At 31.8% G+C, this 19,657-nt stretch overlaps 2 protein-coding genes across 3 annotated transcripts in view; both read right to left on the reverse strand.

Annotated features, from left to right (window-relative positions):
• Positions 1-19,657, reverse strand: part of LOC135130509 (ATP-binding cassette sub-family C member 4-like) — a 63,217-nt gene that overhangs the window by 38,776 nt on the left and 4,784 nt on the right. The window lies entirely within an intron of this gene.
• On the reverse strand, positions 704-5,298 carry LOC135130508 (probable multidrug resistance-associated protein lethal(2)03659). Of its 2 annotated transcripts, XM_064057904.1 has the most exons (8): positions 4,779-5,298; positions 4,498-4,728; positions 4,019-4,446; positions 2,588-3,971; positions 2,206-2,539; positions 2,006-2,156; positions 1,728-1,958; positions 704-1,681 (listed from the first exon to the last, which is right to left on the reverse strand). In XM_064057904.1, exons 1-8 carry the CDS (start codon positions 4,853-4,855, stop codon positions 777-779), a joined length of 3,741 nt encoding a protein of 1,246 aa, XP_063913974.1. In that variant the 5' UTR covers positions 4,856-5,298; the 3' UTR covers positions 704-776. The 2 variants fall into 2 exon arrangements, with proteins under 2 accessions (XP_063913974.1, XP_063913975.1); XM_064057905.1 differs by lacking the exon at positions 4,779-5,298 and having other exon boundaries at positions 4,500-4,577.

The following is a 19,657-nucleotide window of genomic DNA, read 5'->3' on the forward strand; positions in this document are numbered from 1 at the left end:
TTTTTTTGTTTTTGTCGCCTTTTTTTGGCGTTTCATGTTACTTTTTTTGTTGTCTTTTTTGTTCATGTTTTGTTATCCCCCTTTCTGTCCTCCTTTGTTTCTCTTTTTTTTTTGTCTTTTTTTGACGCTTTTACCTTGTCTTTGATAAAAAGTTGACGAAGTCATCAGAATTACACAAAACTCGCTTGAAATACGTATCGTGAGCTAACTTTTTTTTAAGACCGTTTTTAAAAAAGGAAACTTTTAGACAACCCAAAACTACGGAGTGATTACTAATCTAACTGTCATGTTTGAAGGAAATAAAAAATATTTTGTTATCGGCGTTGACTATCCTAGCAGAAGTTCTGATCGTTAACTACAGTTGCAGAGATTTCACTTATTTACCGAACCGAAATTGATGACGTAAGCAATATTCCGAAAAGTATGAAGCAAAAATTTATACATAAATCAATCAATCCACATTCATTTCTTATATTGCATGTCCACGACATTTTTATAGACAGTCCGCGAACCAGGAATACATAATTTGCATGTGAAACTTTATAACAAGCGTGTAAATTTTTAATAATTTGTGTGTGTGTGGCTGGCTGCCTATACACTCAAGCGCAAAATCGATTAACCTCAACTAATATATAATTCGTAATAAAGACATAAAGAGCGCAAAAATTCCGACGAAAAAAAAATAAATAAAAAACAATACAGGTACAGTAAATAGAAAAATTTTATTGTCCTTTGGAAGTTTCTATAAAACATACAACTCTCTCTAAAAATATAACCTATTTCAATAAATTCGCCTGTTCAATCATTTTGTAGAAGGCCCCATTCTTGTTATCGAGCAACACATTCGGATTATCAAACTCCACGATTTCCCCCTTATCTACCACCATCACCTTGTCAGAATACAACACAGTGTGTAATCTATGAGCAATCATTAGAACAGTACATTCCGCAAAACACTCCTGGATCGTAGTATAGATCATGACGTCAGTTTCCGGATCTACATTCGCCGTGGCCTCATCCAACACAATTATCTTACTCTTACTTATAACAGCTCTGGCTAAACAAATCAGCTGTCTTTGTCCAGCACTAAAATTAGACCCTCCTTCCGTAATTCTGTAATCTAAACTGGGCACTATGTCTTTTAAACGAGTAGTACTGATAGCCTTCCAGATCTCGTGATCCTTGTACCGTCCCGTCGGATCTATATTGTCACGAATGGTACCACTAAAGAGAATAGGGTCCTGAGGGATGATGGAGATATTCGATCTCAAGAATTCCAAAGACAGAGTTCTAATGTCCACGTCGTCTATGCTTATAGTACCATCGTACTGATACAGCCGGAAAAGAACTGATATCAGTGACGATTTTCCAGCACCTGTTCTCCCCACAATGCCAACTTTCTCTCTCGAGTTTATAGTAAAATTGATATTTTTCAGAACGTAGTCTTTCGATTTCCCGTATGTCAGATTGACGTCTTTGTAGGTGATTTTGCATTTTTGGGGCCAATTGTCGATGGATTGTCCACTTCGGTTCTCTTGTTCCACGTTTATATATTCCACGACTCGTTCGACTGAGGTCATCTGGTTTTCTAACTCCGCCCACTGTCTTATACCCCATTGGAGAAGACCGGTGAGACCAAGGGCTTGAGTTATCGCTAAACCAACATTTCCAGCCAGCGTGTCTACAAAACTATCTCAAGACGGGTGTCAAAATGGCCAAAAACTCACCTTTCCGGACTACGACGAACCTCAACACGATTGCGATAATGAAAAAATTACATAGCATGTCTAGGAAGTAGGCAAAAGCTCTTGATGTGGACTGCATCATGTAGAACGTCGAGGTATACAAATCTTGGTGTCTGTCGAACTCTTTCTTGAGGATTTGTTGAGTACCGTAGGCTCTGATGGTTGTTAGACCTTCTAAAGACGCATTGATGTGACCGATCATCGGGCTTCGGGCTGAAAGTGCATCATTACACTAAATACAACTAATAGAAAGCACCTACTTGCTGAATCAAGTCGTTTTAAGCTCCTCCCAGTTGGAAGGTACCACCTTCGCAGGAAAAATAAAATCACAAAGACGACTATCGCCGGTAAAATGAAAGTCCACTGAACTATCAAAATGAGAATGAGCATCCCAGTGACCCTACAAACAAACTGAAAATAAAATAGTAGTCAATGTGGTACCAGTGACGCAAATACTCACACTCAAGCACTCGTAAAAATTCAGGGGCAAAATTTCGTCAATCGTGGCTAAATCTTTCGAAAACCGATTCAAAATGTTTCCAATGTAATGCAAATCGAAGAATTTCATTGTTGCTTTGACTACGCTTAGAATCATGGACTTGTGGAGGCCCACGGAGGCTTTTCCGGCAAAAGTGAAGTAAGCGTAGGCTCGGAATAACAACAAGAGAGTGGAAGCTATAACCGCTACAGAGTAGACGGTCAACGCTTTGGAGTTTTTTTTAACTAGTTTGTCATACTGTGTTGTATTGGTTGTGTTAGATTTGTATTCGGATATGTTTTGTTGAATGTTAACCCTACAACGAGAGTGTTAGTGGGTGTCCAAATTGAACAAAAATAATTACCAGCTGCTTACTAACTGCTGGGAGTAGCTAGTCATGAATTGTGCTGCTACAAAGACGATGAAAAGTGGTACCAGAACTAAGTACCCACCACCGAAGGCTGAATACTTTTGATACACTTTGTAAGCGACGCTTCCTTCTTTCTTGTTTTCGTGGTAGATATTCTGGTTTGGTTTACTCTTAATCAATTTAGCGTCTTCTTGGTCGTCTTCTTCATCCACCACTATATTATCGATAATGTCGTCTTCGTCCACTTTGTCTTTTTCGCGGACGAAATTTTCGAGTTCTTCATCTGGAATATCAGAAGGTTTTAAAACCGACTTGACTGTCCCATTTTCCATTAGAATAATGTTGTCAGCTTCCTTCAACTGATTTTCGTTGTGCGAAATCATAACCACTATTTTATCTCTAAGAAAATTTTTCACACATTCGGTGAACACAAACTTTTGCACTTGGGTATCCAGCGACGACAAACAGTCATCCAAGAGGTAAATATCGCTATCACAGTACACAGCTCTGGCTAACCCGATCCTCGCCTGCTGCCCTTTACTCAAGTTTTGTCCCCGATCGTCGACAATCGTGTGGTCACCCTTTTCAAAAGTATCAATATCAAAGTCAAGGGCGCAAACCTTGAGCACTTTTCTGTACCGTTCTTCGTTGAATTCTTGTCCGAAGAGGATGTTCTGTCTGATCGAGGACGGGAAAAGCCAGGGTTCTTCGGCTGCGTACGACATGGTACCTTTGACATGGAGTTTGCCGTCGCAGATCGGATAGTCTTCAAGAATAGTCTTCAAGAGCGAGCTTTTCCCACCACCGAGTCTCCCAGTCAGAAAATTCAACCCAGAATTAATATTTAGGTCGATGTCGTGGAGGATTTGGGTGTTGTTGATTTCGACTGACACTTGCTGGAGCTGGATTGACGCTTTCGGGGCTTTGTCGTCTCTAGCGGTTTCTGGTTGTTCTTTAGCGGCTAAAACTTTGTAAATTCGGCGAACGGAAGCTATGAGTTCGGCGGTTTGAGCTATCCCGATTGGTATGGAAATGGTGACGGTTGATCGTAAGGCTTGAAGACACCCCAGAATGAAGAAGGAAACTTCAGCGGTGAAAGTGTTACCCAGTTGGATGTAGGTCATCACGATTATGTATAAAGTCAGGTTGATGACCAGTCCGCCGGTCACAAGAGCCGTGGCTTTAGTCCAGTAAATCTGACGCGTTTTCTTCATTTCGGCCTTCCTAGCTTCTGATATTTTCTTACCGAAGAAGATCTCCCAAGTGTACATTTTGATGATCTTGATGGCGGAGATTGTTTCTTGGGTGACTTGGAGGCGGCGATCAGTCATTTTGCTGCCTTTTAGACGCAAGGTGGACGTGAGTTTACCCAGAAGGACTACAATGACAGTGACAGGAGTTGTTAATTTTGGTACGAATAGTTACCTTGAAGGGGTATTATGAACAACAGGAAGAGAGAGCCGGCCAAAGCCGCTATTCCGACTCTCGAGTACATTAGGGCCGACGTTAGAACAAACAGAATCAGACCTATCCACATGTCGTTGAGAAAAATTATCGCGTATTCTATACTTAGTACGTCTTTGGAGACAATCGTCACGATTCTCCCGATTCCAATTTCCGACAATTTTGACGTGGTTAGTTTCAGCGACTTTCTGTAAATTAAAGAGCACACTGAGGTTTTAATCCGGATTCCTAGTTCCAAGATCCAGAACATGTAGTTGTGGTTGTAGGTGGTGTTGATGATGTTAAACCCTATTACGATGGTTGCATAGTAAATAGCATCAAGTCGGGTTAGTTTGGTGTCCGCGGTGAAGTACGACACGAGTTTGCCTAGAGCTCGTGGCTGAACCAACCTAGAAGAGTGAATTTAGTGCGCTTGTCACTCTCAGTCGGGGGTTAATTACACCATGAGAACCCTCATCACGAGTTGGATAACCCCTAGCAGAAGGTAGTACCTTCCGTAACAAGTCCATAGCAGTCGTAACAACGACGGTTTGTTTTTAGCTGCTTCTTTCTCCCATTCTGTTTCTAAATTATCGCCTAACTCCGCCGAGCGAAAGTTTCGAGGTACTTCGTATATGTCATCTTCGGTGAAATCTTTCCGAAAACCCTTCCTGAAGAGCTCCCATGTGAAACTGCAAGTGGTACAAATAGAAAATTAAGAGATTGGAGAGGCAATACTTACAGGAATGTTATTAATGAAAATAAATTGGCTTTTTCTTTGGGGTTAATTTTCTTTACGGAGTCCCCACCATCATACATATTTAAGTCTTAACTAGGTACCACCACACGTCTTAAACGATGTAAAAATAAACTGACACTTTGCGAATTTATCTAATCTAAGATAAAAATGAAAGTGAGCTGCCCTTTATTGGTATTTAGAAATCCCACGAAAACACGAAGTTAGTTTTGATTAATAGATAACGCAAGAATGCGAACAATATCAGTGTTTTTTCACGATTATTAGCAAATGACACATTTAGAATTCGTGGAAACGGGGAGTCAATATTGACTACTGGGTTTTTGCAGGTGTCCGACAGGTTTGTGAGTTTGAAGCGGTACTACACGAAAAGGTTTTATTGATCAGATACGTAGTACCAAAAATGTTACAATGCCAATTATATGCAAGTTATTTTATCAAGTAGACCTTATCGGGTAATATCTGCTTAATAATGTTTAAACAGTGTAATAAGTGAATACGAATAGTAAAAGTTATCGAGGATATTGCGTATTCCAAGGTCGAAACTTAACTTAACTTAACACACATATTGAAATGAAAAAAATGACGGATTTATTTTTTCGTCAATCGCGGTTATTGCAAAATTTGGTTATTTTTTTTTTCGAGAAAACTATATTTAGTGTGGAAAAATCACACAATAATAGTAATTGAGTCGGATTACTATACATTGCACGTTAATTACTGACGTACGACAACACAATATTTACTTTTCGCTGCATTTGCACGCTGGTTATGTAGTCAATAAATAATAAATCCGGTTTGTACTTGAAAACTCTGTCAACACATAACAAATATAGTTTTAAATAAGCTGCACAGACACAAATAGTGTGGAGGACACTGTATATCACAACACTTCAAGTGTCTGATTAAATTACATGCATTATGTGGAAAATTTTTAAAATATAATCTACTTTTATAAAGTGGTAGTTTTGAATTTCAAGTTACACGCAAATTTTGCTTATCTGACTCATTTGTAAGGTAATGAACTAAAGTTCATACATTTTTTTAGCTTCAAACTGTTCGTATAATATAATGTTATAAAATTAAAATTCTGCTATAATAAATAGTACTATTTTTTAAATGGAACTAAAACACTTGAAATAAAATATCGTGGGTTCAGTTTTATATTCCACTTGTCGCTATCGGTTATAAAAAAATGTCAATACAAGCCAGACAATACTTATCAATTTGCTTGTCACACGTAATGATAAAAGCATTTGACGTTACGTAACCAAATTGTGTTTTTCCTCAAAAATGATGTATTTACATAAGACTAAGATAGAGGCGATATGAAATAAAGCTTTTAAATGATAACAACAACAAAAAAAGTAGACGACTGTTTCCATTTAAAGATTACACAACAAGTTGTGGTTTTTAGACACACTCTACGAATTTTTATTGATTGTAGATCCTTTACGATAAAAAAAAAGATATTCGATACAAAGGGTTTTTGGTAAATTTCGGTGTAACGATTAAGTCATTTTGATACTATATCTAATTGATGTTTTTTCCACAGAAAACACTTATGCAAGATTAAGGATCTATGTAATCCAGGTGTAATTTTTATAAATCCACACAAAAGTAGGTACATAATTGAAGAATTAAATTATTTATGACTTTTCCGGTATTACCACCTAAGTGAGATAACGACTTACGTCACAACTACCTCTACAGGGAATAAATCATGAAAAATTTATTTCAAATTAATTTAATTCAGAGGAAATGACGCCAATTGCGTCCTAGAAAGCACTCTAGAACGTTTCTGAATGCAAAAGCACTAATTCATACATGTCACACTGCTAAGTTGTCAAAGTTTTGCTGAAAATGTTGCTCAATGTGTTTACAAGCTGTGTTTTAAACACGCCGTAGGAAAATAATTAGTGTCAATCATTATTCATCGCCGTTTTGCAATTCATTTTTATTCCACAATTTCCTAGTAATTGCGTTTAACAGTGCCAATAAACCGAAGACAACAATTCATTTGAATACATTAAGGCCGTAAAAAGGTCGTAAAATTTTCTCAGTTTAGTCACGGAAACTGTTTGTCGTGAGTATCTGCAAGAAAATTGTCCATACCAAATCACCAATTAAAAAACCATATTTTTTTTTAATCTGATACACAACCTGCTCTTGTAAACGATTATTATCAGTGTTTAGGTGTGCCAAAAACCGACGAACTGTGGTAGATTGCGCAACCTGGAAGTCCATGTTAGATCATTTTGGTGGTTAATTAGAGGTTTAAATTAAATTGTGGGTTTACACGGGTTAAAATTGGGTGGCTTTTCTTGGAACGCGTTGTACTATTATTTTAATTAAGCGTACGATCAAACCACAACATACTCCAATGCTGATCCAAGTTGTGAGCTGCATAATTTCAACAAAAATTTTAAATTGTTTTTATTGTTAATATTTTTCAGTCATTCAAATTTCAGTCACTTGAAGGATGGAATTTATTATTATTTGAAGATATCGTATTCTATTACTGAAGTTTCTTCTGTTTTTGTTCTCTTTCTTTTTTGTTAAGTATTTTCTATATTGAAACTTGATAGTTATTGCGATGTTTTACTTTCTTAAGAGACATCCAAACACTTTGTTGTGTTTGAAAAAGTGAAATATCGATATTTGAAAATTTACAATTTTTCAAACACTCTGTACATTAAAATTTATTTTAATTGCTACCACAACAAAGCGCATACCTCTCTATCTTCTCAAAAACAAACTATTGTTATAAAACTCACGAAATGGCTTTACTTAAACAAACTAAGTTGTGTGCTATGGCTCAAAAACGAAACACTCTGTATAATCGAAAATAATTCATTTTAATCATGTTTGGTCTGACTCTTTTTGTCTCTAGTAATTAATGAGATATCGAGGTCCGCGAGCTCAGTGATTCACCCTGTATATCACAAACAGCAAAGGCCCTAAAATGAATCCTGCTAACATCACAACTCACTTGAGAATTAGATATTAATTTTGTTCCTCAACTTTAATGAAAAGTGTTGAATTATTTTAGAAACAACAATAGATAATCTATAATAAGGACTATTTGGAAGTATATACAGACTGTTCTAAATGTTATGAATGACACAGAGTTATTGTAGATTATTTTCACATGTACAAGGTATTCCAATTAAAGATTACAAATTTTTGTTGTTTTTTTTTTATAGAACATCGTAATCATCGTATATCTTTTTATAGATTTAGATTTTTTATCAAAAAAAAAAACATAGCGACGTTAGTTTTGATGAACAGGTTTCAAGATATTTTAGAATTTGGAAAGAAAAATTAAACAAGTATCGACTGATCATATTTTGTACAATTTTGATAGGATATATATGTATTCGGCAAAATTTTGAGATGACGTCATCAATTGTTTGGGTTGATAAACAATTTGACTAAAAAGTTACAATTTTTGATAAATTTTGGTTAGCGTTTTACCATCTACATGATATTCCTAATATAAATACAAAATTTGACAACAATCGGCCCAGTACTTTCGGAGATTATAGACAGATAAGATAAAAATCGGAGACAGCAGACAGACGGACAGATAGACAGATTGACAGACAGACAGACAGACAGACGGAAACGGAAGACCTATTTTTTCGTACTCTAGGAGTCAAGAAAAACGTAAAAGTAGAGAGTCGGCAGACGGACCCGACTTACGCTCGGGAAGTAAAAAAGAATCAAAAACAAAAAAAAAAGGTAAAACAAGGATCTATAAAAGGCGACAAAAAAGGCGATTAAATAGCAATAAAAAGCGACAAAAATGGTAAAAATATGCCACAAAAAAATATATAGAGATTATAAAAAAATGAGAAAAAGTCGAAAAAAGGAATTAAAAATCTAAAAAGTGCGGAGAAAAAGGCCAATAGAAAAAAGTGTTACAAAAAATTAAAACAAAAAGGTGTCAAAAACACCTAAATCATAACCAAAATGGTATAAAAAAGGGACATAAAACGAAAGAAAAAGGCCAAATAATCTGGGATAAAAATATTATAAGAAGTTTACAATAAAAGAAATGACAAAGAATAAGCCATAAAAAACGGCGATAAAGAAGAAGACAAAAAGGCTACAAATAAAAAGCGCAAAAAAAAGATAAAACAAGGATCTATAAAAGGCGACAAAAAAGGCGATTAAATAGCAATAAAAAGCGACAAAAAATGGTAAAAACATGCCACAAAAAATATATATAGAGATTATAAAAAAATGAGAAAAAGTCGAAAAAAGGAATTAAAAATTTAAAAAGTGCGAAGAAAAACGCCAATAGAAAAAAAGTGTTACAAAAAAGTTAAAAAAATGATGTCAAAAACACCTAAATCATAACCAAAATGATATAAAAAAAGGAAAATAAAACGAAAGAAAAAGGCCAAATAGTCTGGGATAAAAATATTATAAGAAATTTATAATAAAAGAAATGACAAAGAATAAGCCATAAAAAACGGCGATAAAGAAGAAGACAAAAAGGCTACAAATAAAAAGCGCAAAAAAAAGGTAAAACAAGGATCTATAAAAGGCGACAAAAAAGGCGATTAAATAGCAATAAAAAGCGACACAAAATGGTAAAAATATGCCACAAAAAAATATATAAAGATTATAAAAAAATGAGAAAAAGTCGAAAAAAGGAATTAAAAATTTAAAAAGTGCGAAGAAAAACGCCAATAGAAAAAAAGTGTTACAAAAAAATTAAAAAAAAAAGGTGTCAAAAACACCTAAATCATAACCGAAATTATAAAAAAAAGGGAAATATAACGAAAGAAAACGGCCAAATAGTCTTGGATAAAAATATTATAAGAAGTTTATAATAAAAGAAATGACAAAGAATAAGCCATAAAAAACGGCGATAAAGAAGAAGACAAAAAGGCTACAAATAAAAAGCGCAAAAAAAAGGTAAAACAAGGATCTATAAAAGGCGACAAAAAAGGCCATTAAATAGCAATAAAAAGCGACAAAAAATGGTAAAAATATGCCACAAAAAAATATATAGAGAATATAAAAAAATGAGAAAAAGTCGAAAAAAGGAATTAAAAATCTAAAAAGTGCGGAGAAAAATGCCAATGGAAAAAAAGTGTTACAAAAAAGTTAAAAAAAAGGTGTCAAAAACACCTAAATCATAACCAAAATGATATAAAAAAAGGGAAATAAAACGAAAGAAAAAGGCCAAATAGTCTGGGATAAAAATATTATAAGAAATTTATAATAAAAGAAATGACAAAGAATAAGCCATAAAAAACGGCGATAAAGAAGAAGATAAAAAGGCTACAAATAAAAACCGCAAAAAAAAAAGGTAAAACAAGGATCTATAAAAGGCGACAAAAAAGGCGATTAAATAGCAATAAAAAGCGACAAAAAATGGTAAAAATATGCCACAAAAAAATATATAGAGATTATAAAAAAATGAGAAAAAGTCGAAAAAAGGAATTAAAAAGCTAAAAAGTGCGGAGAAAAATGCCAATAGAAAAAAAGTGTTACAAAAAAATTAAAAAAAAAGGTCAAAAACAGCTAAATCATAACCAAAATTATAAAAAAAAGGGAAATAAAACGAAAGAAAACGGCCAAATAGTCTTGGATAAAAATATTATAACAAGTTTATAATAAAAGAAATGAAAAAGAATAAGCCATAAAAGACGGCGATAAAGAAGAAGATAAAAAGGCTACAAATAAAAACCGCAAAAAAAGGTGAAAGAAGGATCTAAAAAATGCAGCAAAAAAGGCGATAAAAAGCAATAAAAAACATCAAAAATGCCCAAAAAAATAGGACGAGGAGCTAACAATGAATTATAAAAATAGTCAACACAAAATGCAACAAAAAAAAACGGTAAAAAGAAAAACAAAAAATATAAAGAAAAAGTCGAAAAAAGGAATTAAATCTGTATAAAAAAACTCAACAAAATAGTACAAAAAAAGGATATAAAAAAGGCGGTATATGGGAGGCAAAAAGTCAAAAAAAACAAAAAAGTACCAAAAAATTCCCCCACCCCCAAGAAAACCGACGAAAAAATTCGACAAAAAAAACGGTAAACAAATTGTACACAAAAAGAAGCGATAAAAAAGAAAATAAAAAGGCAATGGAAGCAAAAAAAAACACTGAAACAAGTGTCCAAAAAACATGAGAATAAATGGGTCAAAAAAGGTAAAAAAAGACGACAAAAAAAGCGACAAAAGACCGTCGTCAAAAAGGCTATAAAATAGACTACAAATAACTGATGGAAGATCATTTAGACAGAACTTTCCTCGCTTTTGCTGCTTTAAAAAATTATGAAATTTGATGTTGCGATTTTATTTTGTGATAATCCCAATGAAGTAAAAACTAACGACATAAATTCCAAGAGAGCGCGTCCCGCACAAATGCGGACAGTATAAAACATATTTAAAGCCGATAACGAATACAAACAAATGTATTGTCAATTTCTCAGTACATGCTTAACTTTAATTCATCATATTTTGCACATTTTATGTAGAACTTATTCGGAAAAATTTTGAGATGACGTCATCAATTTTTTGGGGTTAATAAACAGATACATTTTGATTAAAAAGTTGCAATGCTTACAATAACTTCAAAACATCTGTAAGACGTGGTGGAGATGATTAGACAAACTTTGGTTAGCATTTTACCGGGGATTATCTGTCAATTAAAAGTCCGGGACGACAGACAGACGGACAGACAGACAGATGAAAACAGGAGAACTATTTCTTCGGACTCTAGGGGTCATGTAAGGTCGAGAAAACGTAAAAGTAGAAAGTCTCTTACGCTCGGGAAGTAAAAAAGAATCAAAAACAGTGCGCAAAAAAGGCCAATAGAAAAAAAAGGTGTCAAAAAACACCACAAATAACCAAAATGATATAAAAAAAGGAAATAAAAAGAAACAACAAGCACAAATAGTCGGAGATAAAATTTTCATAAAAAGTTTATAATAAAAGAAATGACAAAAAAGGCGATTACAAGCAATAACAAGCGACAAAAAAGTCCAAAAAAAGTAGAAGGAGCAGCTAATAAATTATAAAAACAGTCAATAAAACATCCGACAAAAAAATGGTAAAAAGATGCCACAAAAAAAAATATAAAGAAAGATGATAAAACAATGAGAAAAAGTCGAAAAAAGGAATTAAAAAGTTTAAAAAGCAAAAAACCTGCATAAAAAACTGACAGAATAAACAAAAGTATATGGTAGGCAAAAAGTCAAAAAAGAACAAAAAAGCGCGAAAAAATCCCCCCCCCCTCCAAGAAAACCGACGAAAAGAAACGACAAAAAAACGGTAAAAAAAGTATATACAAAAAGAAACGATAAAAAAGAAAACAAAAAAGGCAATGGAAGCAAAAGAAAGACTAAAACAAGAGTATAAAAAATGTTAGAATAAATGAGTCAAAAAAGTTAAAAAAAGACGGCAAAAAAAGCGACAAAAGACCACCGCCAAAAAGGCTATAAAATAGGCTACAAAGAATTGGTCTAAGGTTATTTCGACAGAACTTCCCTCGCCTATGAAATATAGTCCCACAAATCCCAATTCTTTGAAAAATTATGAAATTTTAATTTGCGATTTTATTTTGTGATAACCCTTATGAAGTAAAAACCAATGGGGCAAAGTCCAAGAGAGCGCGTATATTTTGATTCAAAATTTACCATGCTTACAATAAATTTAAAACGTCTGCAAGATTTTAAAGTTTCCGTTTTGCAATTCTTGATTTATTCAATAAAATAAATTGCCTGATTCATAAATTTTTTGAGTCACCGTGTATAAGCAAATCTAAAAAATATGATTGCAATGATAAATTACAAGTACAGACTGATCACATTTTGCATATTTTTGATAGGATTTATTCGGCAAAATGTTGATCTATTTTTTGGGATTGGATAAACAGATACATTCTGATTAAAAAGTAAAATGCTTACAGTCTGCAAGACGTGGTGGGGATGATTAAACAAATTTTGGTTAGCATTTTACCATCTACATAATATTCCTAATATAAATACAAAATTTGACAACAATCGGCTCAGCATTTTCGGAGATAATCTGTCTAATAAAAATTCGAGACGACAGATAGACGGACAGACAGACAGACGGAAACGGGAGACCTATTTCTTCGTACTCTAGGGGCCATGAAAGGTCGAGAAAACGTAAAAGTAGAGAGTCGCTTACGCTCGGGAACTAAAAAAGAATCAAAAACAAAAAAGTGCGCAAAAAAGGCCAATAGAAAAAGTGTTAAAAATTAAGCGAAAAAAAAAAAGTGTCAAAAACACCACAAATGACCAAAATGATATAGAAATAGAAAATAAAAAGAAACAAAAAACAAAAAGCCATAAAAAACGGCGATAAAGAAGAAGACAAAAAAGGCTACAAATAAAAACCGCAAACAAAAGGTAAAACAAAGATATAAAAAATGCAACAAAAAAGGCGATTAAAAACCAAAAAAAAAAACGTCAAAAAAACCCAAAAAAATAGGAGGAGCTGACAATAAATTATAAAAAGTCAATAAAAAATCCGACAAAAAAATGGTAAAAAAGATGCGACAAAAAAACAAAAAATATAAAGGAAGATGATAAAAAAATGAGAAAAAGTCGAAAAACGAAATTAAATATGCTTAAAAAAACTGAACAAAACAAAACAAAAAAAGGATATAAAAAAAGGCGCTTTATGGGAAGCAAAAAGTCAAAAAACGAACAAAAAAGCACCAAAAAAATTCCGCCATCCCAAAAAAACCGACGAAAACATTCGACAAAAAAACGGTAAAAAAATTATATACAATTTTATTTTGTGATAACCCTTATAAAGAAAAACGAATGACATAAATTCCAAGAGAGCGCCTTCCGCACAAATGCGGACAGTATAAAACATATTTAAGACCGATAACTAACACTAAAAAATGTATTGTCAATTTCTCAGTACATGCTTAATTTTAACTCATCATATTTTGCACATTTTAGGTAGAATTTATTCGGAAAAATTTTGAGATGGCGTCATCAATTTTTTGGGGGTTGATAAACAGATACATTTTGATTAAAAAGTTACAATGCTTACAATAACATCAAAACGTCTGCAAGACGTGGTGGGGATGATTAGACAAATTTTGGTTAGCATTTCACCATCTACATGATATTCTTAATTAAAATACAAAATTTGACAACAATCGGCCCAATACTTTCGGAGATTATATATCTAATAAAAATCCGAGACGGCAGACAGACGAATAGACAGACAGACAGACAGACGGAAACGGGAGAACTATTTCTTCGCACTCTAGGGGTCATGAAAGGTCGAAAAAACGTAAAAGTAGAGAGTCGCTTAGGCTCGGAAAGTAAAAAAGAATCAAAAACAAAAAAGTGCGCAAAAATGCCAATAGAAAAAGTGTTAAAAATAAAGCGCAAAAAAGGTGTCAAAAACGCCACAAATAATCAAAATGATATAAAAAAAGGAAATAAAAAGAAACAAAAAACAAAAAGCCATAAAAAACGGCGATAAAGAAGAAGACAAAAACGGCTACAAACAAAAACCGCAAACAAAAGGTAAAACAAAGATCTAAAAAATGCAACAAAAAAGGCGATTAAAAAGCAATAAAAAACGTCAAAAAAGCCCAAAAAATTAGAAGGAGCTGACAATAAATTATAAAAACAGTCAATAAAAAATCCGACAAAAAAATGCTAAAAAAGATGCGACAAAAAAACAAAAAATATAAAGGAAGATGATAAAAAAATGAGAAAAAGTCGAAAAATGGAATTAAAACTGCATAAAAAAACTGAACAAAATAAAACAAAAAAAGGATATAAAAAAAGGCGCTATATGGGAGGAAAAATGTCAAAAAAAAGAACAAAAAAGCACCAAAAAAATTCCCCCATCGCAAAAAAACCGACGAAAAGATTCGACAAAAAAACGGTATAAAAATTGATATACAATTTTATTTTGTGATAACCCTTACGAAGAAAAACGAATTACATAAATTCCAAGAGAGCGCCTTCCGCACAAATGCGGATAGTATAAAACATATTCAATACCGATAAGTAACGGTAAAAAATGTATTGTCAATTTCTCAGTACATGCTTAATTTTAAATCATCATATTTTGCACATTTTAGGTAGAATTTATTCGGAAAAATGTTGAGATGACGTCATCAATTTTTTGGGGGCAATAAACAGATGTATTTTGATTAATAATTTACCATGTTTCAATAACTTTAAAACGTCTGCAAGATTTCAAAGTTTTCACTTTTGCAATTCTTGATATACATTAATTGTTTGGGCCACCCTATATAAACAAATCTAAAAAAAAATGTAGTGATAAATCACAAGTATAGACTCATATTATAGGTATATATATTATATTGACTTTTGACAACAATCGGCCCAGTACTTTCGGAGATTATAAAAATCCGGACAGACGGCGGACAGACGGACGGACAGACAGACAGACAGACGGAAATCGAAGACCTATTTCTTCGTATTCTAGGCGTCACGGATTCGACTACAAAAGCTCCCTCGCTTACCCTCGGGAAGTAAAAATTGAAGTACAATAAAATAAATTCAGTTTAAAAAAAAAGATAATACCAGGCACAGTGTAAGAAAAAAAAGTGACACTAACTAACTGATCTTATAGTATTGCAAAATGTTTCATAATTTTGCTCGTTCTGCGAAAATCTGGACGCCTAGTATTAAAAACCAAGGCGGATTCATCAACCACCAGGCATATAGGAGTGTGTTATTTTATAAAATTGAAATAATATTTACCATATAAATTTTTAGATGACGTCATCAAATTATTGGGGCAATTTTAGTTAGGGTTTTACTATCTACACAATATTTCTATAATACCTATAAAATTTTACAACAATCAGCTCAGTAGCTTCAACAATTATCTATCAACAAAGAACAGACAGACAGACGGAAACGGAGGTCTACTTTTTTCATTCCGTAGGGGCCATGAAACGTCAAGAAAAATTCAAAGTGGTCGTTCGATATTAGGATATTACAATACTTTGTGCCCAAATGACATTTGAGTTGATAGTTCCGGAAATAAATGAGTGAATCACTAAATATTATATACTGGGTGATTCACTTTGACGAAAAAATTGTAAAACGGCCATTTTAAATTCTCTAACCAGGTGGAAATGGGAAAAAACTGCAAGTTTTCTTAGAAAACTCACAAAATTTTGCAAAAAACCTATGCTTACTATAATTTTTTGTCAAATTGGGAAGTGCGTTTTAAATTGTTACCTTTTAAGTGACTCCCAAAACAAATCCTTTGCAAAACTTTTGCAGAAAATGTTCTAGTAAACGTGAAAAAACAAAGATTGAAAATAACTAATAACCAAAAATCGGCTACAAAACGCGACACAAATCAATAGTTCAAAATTTTGACTTCTTTTTAAATTGTTTTAAATACAAAATTCCAAATTAAGTAAGAATCGCAAACCAAACAAATATTACTTTATATTTAAAACTATTTAAAAAGCAAGACAAAAATTCTGCCCTATTGACTCACCCCCACACGTCTTTACTTGATTTTCGGGCACAGAAACAACAAGTAAATATTTACCAAAAAAACTACACTGCAATTTTTTCCCGACACGCAACTTTGACTACAAATCGGTATGGCGCCAGCGATCTACCGATCAGAATGATCAATGGTCTATGGTTGACTGATTTAAGTGGGTTCATTCTGTTTCCCGTTGTGTCTCTTAGAAAAAACAATGACCTACGCAATCCATAGTATGTTCCCAAAACCGCAGAGGAAATTATGCCTTATTGATAGTAATGAACAATGATGTAATTTGCATTGAAAAATAAAATTTTTAAATAACTAACATTCCAAGGTATTTTCACGTGCTTCGTATTTGGAAAACATGCATCATCGAGGAAATTGCGCTCATTCTTCCCACGCACGTGGTTTCTTGTAGTAATGCGTGGAGGGAAAGTTCCAGGTGTAGATAAGTGCGATTTATCGATAATCGCTATCATTTTCGGTTAATTAGTGAATAATGCGCTTTTTTCGTCTGCTATACTTATTAGGAAAAAATAAACATTTGTTGTGACAGATTTAATCAGAATCATTATTATTATTATTATAAAATGTTTTCTCGACGCGTGTCACTACTTTTGATAAAAAAAATTGGTCGAAGGTTATCTCGACAGAACTTCTCTCGATCTTGAAGTACAGCCCAACAGTTTCTTTGAAAAATTATATAAATTATTATAATTCTTCAATTTTTTATTTTTTGGTTTTTCAGTTTTTCGATTCTTTAATTTTTCGTTTCGGCTTTTTATTATCTTTATTTTTACAATTTTTCGATTTTCCAATGTAAGTACGGATTTTATAATTTGTTTTTTTCATTTTCGATTTTTTAAATTTTCCGTTTCTTCAATTTTACGATTTTTCATTTCTTCAATTTTTTGGTTTCTCAAATTTTGGATTTTTTATTTTTCTTGTTTTCAATTTTAGATTTTTCAGTTTTTCTAGATTCAATTTTAAATATGCAATAATTATGATTTTTAAAATTTCTCATTTTTTCAATTTTTCGATTTTAGAATGTTTTCATTTTTCAATAATTCAATTTTAAAGCTTTTTCATTAATTGGACTTTTCAATTTTTCGATTTTTTCCTTTTTAATTGTTGAATTTCTCAATACATATTTAATTTTTCAATGTTTCGGTCTTTCAGTGTTAGATTTTCAATTCTAACAATTCTATAATTTTTCGATTTTACAATTTTTGAATTTTCAAATGTTTCGATTCGATTCGTTTTTTCCCAATTTTTCGATTCATTAATTTTTTCGATTTTTAAGTTTCTCGATTTTTAGTTTTTCATTGCTTCAATCAAAAATGAAATTACGAAAAACTATAAAATGAAAACTGAAAAATCTAAAAATTGTAAAATAAGAACTTGAAAAATTCAATATATCACGATTTGAAAAATCCAAAGATATTTGAGAAACTACAAACACGACAGAATCAAAACTGAAAAAATGAAATATTGTCAAGTCGAAATATTGAAAATTAAAGAAATCGTAAAATTGGATAATTGAGAAATCCAAAAATCGCAAAATTTAAAAATTAAAAAATCGCGGAAACCTTGAAAAAATGAAAGAAATGAAAAAACAAAAAATTGTGATATAAAATCGAAAAAATCAAAATGAAAAAATACGGAAAATGAAAAAGAAAAATTGAGGAAACGAAAATTTGAAAAATCGAAAAATTAAAAATTGAGAATCTGAAAAATCGAAAAATGAAAAATTTGTAATATCGTAAAATTACAAAATCGAAAAAGTGCAAATCGAAAAGTGGAAGATACGTAAAATTGAAAAATTGAAAAAATTTCCATGTTTCGATTCGATTCGTTTTTTTTTCCAATTCTCCGATTCATTAATTTTTTCGATTTTTATTTTTCCAATGTTTCAGTTGTTCGCGTCTTCATTTTTCATTGTTTTTCCTGTTTTTCAATTTTTTCAAAATTTTTAATGTTTTGTTTTTCAACTTCTCGAATACGAAAAATGGAAAAAATTGCAAAATTGTAAAATTGAAAAATCAAATATGAAATTAGGAAGAACTATAAAATCAAAACTCTGAAAAATCTAAAAACTGTAAATCAAGATCTTGAAAAATCGGAAAAGTCAAAATTGAAAAGTCAAAATCGAAATAATAACAATTAAAGAAATTGGATAACTGAGCAATCCAAAAATTGCAAAATTTAAAAGTTAGAAAATCAACGAATTGAAAATTTGAAAAATTGAGTAAACGAAAAATTATAAAATCGAAAGAAACATTGAAAAAATGAAGGAAATGAAAAAACAGAAAAATTGTCATATAAAATCGAAAAAAATAAGAAAATTAGAAAATCGGGAAAATGAAAAATAAAAATAAAGAATTTAAAAAATTGGGGAGACGAAAAATTGAAAAAAGAAAAATTTAAAATTTAGAAACTGAAAAATCGAAAAATGAAAAATTGCAATATCGTCAAATTACAAAATTGAAAAAGTGCAAATCGAAAACTGGAAGGAACGAAAAATTGAAAAATTTAAAAAGTTTCCAATGTTTCGATTCGATTCGTTTTTTTTTTTCATTTTTCGATTCATCAATTTTTTCGATTTTTAGTTTTTCAATTTTTTCCGAGTTTTTAATTTTTTTTTCAACTCTTCGAATAAAAAAATGAAAAAAATTGCAAAATTCAAAAATTAAATTACGAAAAACTATAAAGTGAAAATTTAGAAAATTCTAAAAATTTGAAATCAGGAACTAGAAAAATTGAACCAAAATTTAAAAAATCGAAAGATTTTTGAGAAACTTCAAAATCGAAAAAGTTAAAAACGAAAATAAAATCGAAATATTGAGAATTAAAGAAATCGTAAAATTGGATAATTGAGAAATCCAAAAATTGGAAAATCGAGCAATCGAAAATTTGAAAAATTGAATAAACGAAAAATTATAAAATCGAAAGAAACATTGAAAAAAACAGGAAGTGAAAAAACAAAAAACTGTGATATAAAATGGAGAAATGGAAAATTAAAAAAATCGTGAAAATGAAAAATAAAAATGAAGAATTGAAACATTGAGGAACCGAGAATTTGAAAAATCGAAAAATTAAAAATTGTGAAACTGGAAAATCGAGAAATAAAAAATTGTAATATCGTTAAATTACAAAATTGAAAAAGTGGAAATCGAAAAATGGAAGCAATGAAAAACTGAAAAATCGAAAAAAGTTCCATTCTTTCGATTCGATTCGTTTTTGTTTTTCAATTTTTCGATTCATTAGTTTTTTTCAATTTTTAATTTTTCAATGTTTCAATTGTTCCCGTCTTCAGTTCTTAGATTTGCAATTTTTCAATTTTCTTCTTTTTCGAT

This window comes from Zophobas morio, unplaced genomic scaffold (assembly GCF_036711695.1).
Source record: "Zophobas morio isolate AGI-343-1 ecotype UQ-CSIRO unplaced genomic scaffold, CSIRO_AGI_Zmor_V1 ptg000017l, whole genome shotgun sequence".
Classification (NCBI taxonomy): Eukaryota; Metazoa; Arthropoda; class Insecta; order Coleoptera; family Tenebrionidae; genus Zophobas; species Zophobas morio.